Genomic DNA, 9,384 nt, shown 5'->3' on the forward strand with positions numbered 1-9,384 from the left:
CCCCCCTAACACAATTTGTTGACAAGCAAAGTGGCATAACTCAAACTAGAAGTGGAAGACAAAGATTAAAAACATCACAGGGAAAAGCTTTAGAAAATGAAAAATAAAATAGATGTGACTGAAATTATAGCTGTGGAGAAAATTACACAAAAGGAATTTTTAAAAATAAGTACCAAAAATAATTACACAGAATATGTTATATTTGGAAGGCAGAGGCAAACCAACAGATACATAATTGGTCTTCCTATGGAAGAGAACAAAATAAATGAGAAAGAATGAAACTGCGATGATTATTCAACAAAAATGTAGTTATAAATCTGGACAGTATTGTAAATAGAGAAATTTGAGGTAAGCTGAAAAGAGATGGGAGAAAGATAAATTTTCATTTTTTTTCTTAGTGTCAGTATACAGTCACGTGCTGCATAATGTTTTGGTCAATGACCATGACATAAACAACAGAGGTCCCATAAGATTATAATAGAGCTGAAAAATTCTTGTTACCTAGTGATGTTGTAGCTATGATAATGTCATACCACAGTGTGTTACCTTTTCTATGTTTAGACATATTTAGATAAATACTTACCATTATGTTACAGTTGCGTACAGTATTCAGTACAGTAACATGCTCTACAGGTTTGTAGCCTAGAATTAATAAGCTATACCATATAGCCTGTATACCATCTAGGTTTGTGAAAGTGTATTCTATGATGGTCGCACAATGACAAAATTAACTAACAGCACAATTCTCAGAACATATCCCCATTGTTAATTATGACTGTATATTTATAATCAAAATGTAATATTCTTAAATAAAATAATTGCAAATTCTTAATTTTAAATAATCTTTGGCTTGGGGAAATCTTTCAGGAACTAACATTTTGAAGAAAAGAACATTTATGTAAAGTTAATTCCTTCAGGTTTACTTCGTTTATATGTTTTTTACTATTGTTTCAATGATTACTCAGGACAGTAAAACATTTATCCTTGCCTTATTAGATTGATATAAATGAATGCTTTTACCTTTTGTCATACATTGGCAGTACCTTAGAATATATTAACTCCATTAACTATCCTTCCAACTTTCATACAATTATCACATATTTTAATTAAAATATGAATTATAAAATATAAATACCACATTTAATTGTTTTATTGTTTTCTACAGTTAATATTCATTTAGATGTACCCACATATTTACACTTAACTTTCTGGTATCATTTTACTTATGCCTTTAAGGCTTCTTTTAATGTAAACCTGCTGGTGATAAATTCTCTCCATTTTATTTTCTGAAATGTGTTTATTTCATCCTGATTTTGAAGAATATTTTGCTGAGTATGGAATTCTAAATTGGCATTTTTTTCTTCACTTTGAAGATATCACTTTCCATTGTTTTCTTTCTTTCATTGTTTCTACTAAGAAGTCAGCTGTAAGTTTATTGTTTATTTAAACACAGTCTGTTCCTTTTTTTCCCCTTTTGCTTTAAGATTGTTTTTGTTTTTGATTAGTTTGTTTTAGCAGTTTTTATTCATTTCTGCAGATATTATTTTTTTATGCATGTAAGAATTCACTTGGAGTCTGAAGTAATGCTGCTTGAATCTATGGGAGTCTATGCCTGATAAGCCCATTGTCTGGACCCTATAGATCTATGTCATTATTTGTATTTTTTTCCTCTTGGTTTTCTGCCATATCATCTTATCTCCTTATATGCCTGGTTATTTTTATTGTATGACATGTTATATATGAAAAGTTGTACAGATGATGTACATAGTGATGCTATGAATGAGACTACCTTCCTCTAAAGAGCATTCATGCTTGCATTTGGTAGACAACTAAGGCATCCAGGTCAATTTAATCACATTAGAAAGAGGATTTGAAGCTAGACCTCAGGATCCCAAGGGCAGGTCTAGTTCCTGTTCACCCTTATTCCTGAGGCATAACCCTTTTCAGTTCCAACCCCAAATCTTGGGTATTTAGAAGAATGTCCGCCTGTCCCTCCACCATTGGGAACATTTTCTCATGAAAGCTTGACTTTTTGAGAAGTGCAGTGTACTATTTTTAATTAATTCTGTCCTTTTACTTTTGTTCTTGCAAACTTTTAGCAAGTCCATCTGTGAAAAACTCAGCTTCTCGTTCATTCAATTCTTCTCCTAAAAAGTCTCCAGTGCACTCGCTCCTAACTAGTTCAGTTGAAGGTTCGATAGGTTCTGCATCACAGTATAGGTCCGCCAAGCCTATTCATTCATCTGATTCTGTTAAAGGTAAGAAAGATCTGATATCATTGATGTGATTAATTGATTTCCTACACTACTGAACTCTTAAGTTCTTTTGACTCAGAATTAAGATTTTGCGTGCTGCTCTTATGTGTAAGCTCTAACTGATTCTGTGTAACTTAAACAGGTCTTATTTAAATAGAACAGCTATTGTGTACCATGCGAGCCTTAGTAAATGTACATTGGTATTATATGTAAATATTATCTCTCTTTTTCTCTAAATGAATAATGAATGTCTTTGCCTCTATTTTATTAAAAGATTTTGGATCCTCTTTTAAATGCTGTGAGTTACTTTTCTTTCTTATTTACGTTCTTTAAAATCATAACTCTTCTTCAGTCTCTGCTTTAGTCACTATAAGTGCATACCGTACAAACTTTTCAAAATTTTCTCATTTTTAATATTTTAAGTTTGTTATTTGATAAGACAAATGAGAAAAAAATGTTTGATTTAGAATAAATGCCTGGTAAGTGAGAGTTAAATATTATGTGTTAAATGAACTTGAAATATTTCTCATCATGTATGACAGTGACCAAACAACCCTGGTGTTTTATGACATCATTCCCTTTTGTAAGAGAGAAACTAGACAAAGTTGTATTATCATCAAGTTATTTCTTAGTCTTTTGAAATTCTATACCTTACACATTTCTAGATCCTAAAAAATACCTAATCACACATTAGTACATTTTTTACATCTTTTTTTCTGTACTTGTGTCCTCTTTCATCTCTTATGTTTCTAAGCTATTCATTTACTATCTTTTTTAATTTTAAGTATAAAATTACTTTCCTGTTCTGTGGTGGGCAAGTTTGTGCAAACCTCCCCACAAAGACTGAGGAAGCTGAGAGGCTGAAGAAAGAGGCTGACAAATCCAATTTCTCAGAAAGAAACATTTAATAGGGACTTAAGAATGGAGCCATGTCTGTGCCTCCGCAACAGTCACACAAGGTGGTGGATCCTTGTACCACTATCCCCCCATACCCAGGGCCTGTATACCATAGGTAAAGGGTATACATGCCTCAGAAAGGATGAACAGGACAATTGCTTAAGGGTAAAATTTATGGCAGGTACTTGCTACCTACCATATAAGGAAACTGGAAATCTTGGATGCCTTCCTGGAACTGGGATTAATCAGAAGTCAACTTGGCAGATTAGCATCCAAGATGGAGTTGCTTTGGCCTCCATGTTACCTTTTAAAGCTGTGGTTATTGCAGGAATAGAGCAATACTGCTTGACACTTCTTCTCACCCCCAACCCCCCGCTTATTGTCATACTCATCAAACATATATTTTGTATTATTTATGTTAAAAACCTCTGGCTGGGTGCTGTGGCTCATGTCTGTAATCCCAACACTTGGGGAGGCTGAGGCGGGCGGCTCACCTGAGGTCGGAAGTTCGAGACCAGCCTGACCAACATGGAGAAACCCTATCTCTATTAAAAATACAAAATTAACCGGGTGTGGTGGCACATGCCTGTAATCCCAGCTACTCAGGAGGCTGAAGCAGGAGAATCGCTTGAATCGGGAGGCAGAGGTTGCGATGAGCCGAGATCCCATGATTGCACTCCAGCCTGGGCAACAAGAGCGAAACTCTGTCTCAAAAAAAAAAAAAACTCTCCAAGAAAATGTTTCTCATTCTCTTAAACTGAAGTAATTCCTAGATAATTGCCTTGAATGAAAAGGGTATTTTTTGATAGAAAAATTAGCCATTAAAAATAGTATCAAAATGATGCAGCTAGGCAGGGATTAAGATCAAAATTTAAGTCTTCAGATCGCCAATTAAGTACTTTTAGAGGTTGACAAAACAGCACACTGGTAAGAGAATAGCTTACATGCTCCTAGGCCCTCTTTAGTTGCCACTGCCACATTCGTTCTAGGTTCAGTGTGATCATGTTGGTATCCATGCCACCCTCTGCCATCATATAATACCATTCCCATTAGGTGACAGAACTGATGTGGGCACTGGCCTCACATACCTTGAAAATGGTGCAGTTTCTGTATTAGATCATAGTCCTTCAAACCCCAAGTTAGTGGAACTACTCAGGCTTGGTACGAAAAGCTGTCATTTATAATGCAGAATGTATCATGAAACTTGAAGTGTTCTTTTTACCCATCTTATTTAATATTATGTAGTTAAATAATGATACATCAGATTGGTTTGAATAAAATCAAATAGGCTAGCATTGCAATATTTAGATAAAACTCATTTTTCTCTGGTTTAAAATCATGTTTTAGAGTTTCCTTTAAGTGTTACAGCTCTTTTAGAATTTGTCATGAAAAAAAGATCTCTTTATTTTAAAGAAAAGTTGTTTAGCCTTTAATTGAAAGATTTCTAAAAGGAAATGTTGAATAGACTTTTAATATCACATCTAAGCAATTTTCTAATAGATTCACAGTCTCCGCCAATAGAAACAACAGGAAAAACATGCAGGAAGCTTCAGAACAGACTAGAAAGCTTGCAAACTCTGGTAGAAGATTTACAGATGAAGAACCAAGGTACAGTGTGTGTTTTTGAAGAGATCTGCCTTGCTCATTAGAATGTTCATCTTCCTTTCAGATTAAGCCTCCACTCTGTAGACCTACTGAAAGGGTATTGAATTATCAACTGTAAACTGAAGTCTAAATATAAGGGTCTTAACCATTAATAGCCCCCTGGATTAATCGTGTGACCATGGGTAGGTCACTCTTGCCCTGCTGTACTCTCTTATCTAATGGGGATGACAATCCTGCTGGCCATCCCTCAAGAGTGGTTTTGAGGTTCTGAGTGGTTTTTCACATGGGACTTTCCCACACACTGTCTTTCTTGTTGCTATTAGGTCTGTAGACAAGCATTTATACGATAATAGCCTAGGCAAGAGCATAGTCAATAGCAAGGAAGCAAAATAATGGTATTTATTCTTACACAGGATTTAAATTAGCATAGCACTATAAGACACAATGCCACCCAATGAATCACAAAATAAAAGAATCCACTTCTAAAATGCTAAAACTGTTTGAATAAGAAACTGTTCTAATCTGCAGAAGACCGGCAGCTTTTTGGGCATAAGTTCTAAGTACCGTGAATATGGGGGAGCCTTCATGGTTCATACTTTTCTAACCCGCATTCATGACTCCAGGGGCCTTTATCAGAGAGAAATGAATTTTGAAGTACATTTGTTATTCTATCTTTTCTATCCCTAGAAAACAATAAATTGCTGGGCAAAGGAAAATACATTTCTAAGAACAAATCTTCATAAAATAAACAACTTTGTTAGTAATAATAGTTGCTATTAACACTTAATTGAGCACTTCCCAACTGTGTGCCAGGCCTTGTACTCAGAGCTTCACTTACGTTTTCTTCATATGATCTTCACAACAACATTGGGAAATGGGTACTGTTATTACAGCATTTGAAAATGAGGAAACTGAAGATAAAAGAATAGTCAATAAATTCCAAGTCACAGTGAAGAGTAGAGCAAGGACTTGGCCTCTGCAATTTCTGACTCCAGAATCCACGTGTTTTTAATATAGTAAGGCTTTAGCGAATTGTTGTTGAAGAAAATTCCAGGTCCCTGTGATAACCCAAGACTCCTATGTATATAAACATTAGGAAAAATATTTGGTTTAAGTTTATTGTGAATTTGTGGGGTTTTAGCATTATTTTTTAAAATTTCAATAGTTTGTAGGGAGCATGTGATGTTTAGTTGCAGGGAAGAGTTCTTCAGTGATGATTTCTGAGATTTGGTGCACCCATCACCCAAGCAGTATACAGTGTATCTTTTTTCCCTCACCCGCCTCCCATCCTTCCCCCCAAGTCCTCAAAGTCCATCATATTATTCTTATGCCTTTGCATCCTCATAGCTTAGCTCCCACGTATGAGTGAGAACATACAATGTTTGTTTTTCTTTTCCTGAGTTACCTTACTTAGAATAATGGTCTCCAACTCCATGCAGGTTGCTACAAATGCCATTATTTTATTCCTTTTTATGGCTGAGTAGTATTACATGGTTGTATACACATATATATACACATATATATACACACACACCATGTAAATATATATATACCATGTAAATATACATGGTGTGTGTGTGTGTGTATATATATAGGGGAAGGATGAGATGGGTGAGGTGTGTGTATATATATATATATATATAAAATGTAGTACTATATATATATACACACACACACACACACACCATGTAATACTCTATAGATAGATAGATAGATAGATAGATAGATAGATAGATAAATAATTTTCGTTCTTTTTTTTTTTTTTTTTTTTTGAGACAGAGTCTGGCTCTGTCGCCCAGGCTGGAGTGCAGTGGCGTGATCTTGGCTCACTGCAAGCTCCACCTCCCAGGTTCACACCATTCTCCTGCCTCAGCTTCCCAAGTAGCTGGGACTACAGGCACCTGCCACCACGCCCAGCTAATTTTTTGTATTTTTAGTAGAGATGGGGTTTCACCGTGTTAGCCAGGATGACCTCATGATCCACCCACCTTGTCCTCCCAAAGTGCTGGGATTACAGGCATGAGCCATAGTGCCCGACCTAATTTTCTTTATCCACTAGTTGGTTGATGAGCATTTAGGCTGGTTCCATATTTTTGCGATTGTGAATTTTGCTGCTATAAACATGTGTGTGCAAGTGTCTTTTACACATAATGACTTCTTTTCCTCCAGTAGTGGGATTGCAGCATCAAATGGTAGTTCTACTTTTAGTTCTTTAAGAAATCTCGGCCGGGCGCGGTGGCTCAAGCCTGTAATCCCAGCACTTTGGGAGGCCGAGACGGGCGGATCATGAGGTCAGGAGATCGAGACCATCCTGGCTAATACGGTGAAACCCCGTCTCTACTAAAAAATACAAAAAACTAGCCGGGCGACGAGGCGGGCGCCTGTAGTCCCAGCTACTCGGGAGGCTGAGACAGGAGAATGGCGTAAACCCGGGAGGCGGAGCTTGCAGTGAGCTGAGAGCCAGCCACTGCACTCCAGACTGGGCGGCAGAGCAAGACTCCGTCTCAAAAAAAAAAGAAAAAAGAAAAAGAAATCTCTGTACTGCTTTCCATAGTTGTTGTACTAGTTTACATTCCCACCAGCAGTGTAAAAGTGTTCCCTTTTTACCACATCCACACCAACATCTGTTGGTCATATTTTTCACTTGTTATATTTTTAAATTATGACCATTCTTGCAGGAGTAAGGTAGTATCACATTGTTTTGATTTACATTTCCCTGATCATTACTGTTGTTGAGCATTTCTTCATATGTTTGTTGGCCATTTGTATATCTTCCTTCCTTTGAGAATTGTCTATTCATATACTTAGCCCACTTTTTAATGGGATTATTTGTTTGTTTTTTTCTTACTGATTCAATTGAGTTCCTTGTAGATTCTGGATATTAGTCCTTTGTCAGATGCACAGTTTGCAGATATTTTCTCTCACTCTGTGGGTTGTCTGTTTACTCTGCTGCTTATTTCTTTTGCTATGCAGAAGCTTTTAAATTTAATTAGGTCCCATCTATTTATCTTTGTGTTTGTTGCATTTGCTTTTGGGTTCTCGGTCATGAACTCTTGTCTAACCCAATGTCTAGAAGAGTTTTTCTGATGTTATCTTCTAGAATTTTTGTGGTTTCAGGTCTTAGATTTAAGTCTTTGACCCATCTTGAGTTGAAGTTTCATTCTTCTACATGCCACTTGCCAATTATTCCAGCACCACTTGTTGAATAGGGTGTCCTTTCCCCACTTCATGTTTTGTTTGCTTTGTCGAAGATCAGTTGGCTGTAAATATTTGGCTTTCTTCCTGGGTTCTCTATTCTGTTCCATTGGTCTATGTGCCTATTTTTATACCAGTACTGTGCTGTTTTGGTGATGATAGCCTTGTAGTATAGTTTGAAGTCAAGTAATGTGATGCCTCCAGATTTCTTCTTTTTGCATAGTCTTGCTTTGGCTATGTGGGATCTTTTTTTTGTTCCATTTGAATTTTAGGAATGTTTTTTCCAGTTCTGTGAAAAATGATAATGGTGTTTTGATGGGAATTGCATTGAATTTGTAGATTGCTTTTGACAGTATGATCATTTCCGCAATACTGATTCTACCTATCCATGAGCATGAAATGTGTTTCCATTTGTGTGTGTTATCCATGATTTCCTTCAGCAGCATTTGTAGTTTTTCCTGTAGAGATTGTTCATCTCCTTGGTTAGATATATTCCCAAGTATTTTATTTTTCCTGCAGCTGTTGTAAAAGGGGCTGGGTTCTTGATTTGATTCTAAGCTTGGTCATTGTTGGTGTATAGCAATGCTACTGATTTGTGTACGTTGATTTTGTATCCTGAAACTTTACGGAATTCATTTATCAGATCTAGGAGCTTTGTGGATGAGTCTTTAAGGTTTTCTAGGCATAGGATCATGTCATCAGCAAACAGCAATAGTTTGACTTCCTCTTCAATGAAGGATGCCCTTTATTTCTTTCTCTTGTCTGACTGCTCTCACTAGGACTTCCAGTACAATGTTGAATAGCAGTGGTGAAAGTGGGCATCCTTGTTTTGTACCAGTTCTCATGGAGAATGCTTTCAACTTTTCCCCTTTCAGTATAATATTGGCTGTGAGTTTGTCATAGATGGTTTTGGTTACCTTGAGGTATGTCCCATCTGTGCCGATTTTGCCAAGGGTTTTCATTACAAAGTGATGCTGGATTTTGTCAAATGCTTTCTCTGCGTTTTTTGAGATGATCATATGATTATTGTTTTCAATTCTGTTTGTGTGATGTATCACATTTATTGACTTGAGTATGTTAAACCATCCCTGTATCCCTGGTATGAAACCCACTTAATCATGGTGTTTTATCTTTTTGATATGGCATTGTATTCAGTTAGCTAATATTTTGTTGTGGATTTTTGCATCTATGTTTATCATGGATATATATATATATATATAAAAATAAAATATGTATACACACACACATATATATATATTTCAAGACAGAGTCTTGCTCTGTCACCCAGGCTGGAGTGCAGTGGCATGATCTCGACTCACTGCAACCTCCACCTGCCAGGTTCAAATGATTCTCCTGTCTCAGCTTCTCGAGTAGCTGGGATTACAGGCACATGCCACCATGCCCGGCTAATTTTTTTTTTTTTGAGATGGAG

The 9,384-nt window shown here is 36.4% G+C and overlaps 1 protein-coding gene across 8 annotated transcripts in view; it reads left to right on the plus strand.

The window, feature by feature from the left end:
* The window catches only part of CCDC158 (coiled-coil domain containing 158), a 109,905-nt gene that overhangs the window by 94,074 nt on the left and 6,447 nt on the right, over positions 1-9,384 (plus strand). For 7 of the 8 annotated variants that reach the window (XM_017876558.1, XM_017876552.1, XM_017876556.1 and 4 more), the window contains 2 exons: positions 2,100-2,258; positions 4,653-4,760. In XM_017876558.1, coding sequence (XP_017732047.1) covers positions 2,100-2,258; positions 4,653-4,760 — 267 coding nt within the window. The remainder of the gene's footprint in view (positions 1-2,099; positions 2,259-4,652; positions 4,761-9,384) is intronic. The other variant, XM_017876557.1, reaches the window with a different exon arrangement.

This window comes from Rhinopithecus bieti, unplaced genomic scaffold (genome assembly GCF_001698545.2).
Source record: "Rhinopithecus bieti isolate Rb0 unplaced genomic scaffold, ASM169854v2 scaffold_8675, whole genome shotgun sequence".
Taxonomy (NCBI): Eukaryota; Metazoa; Chordata; class Mammalia; order Primates; family Cercopithecidae; genus Rhinopithecus; species Rhinopithecus bieti.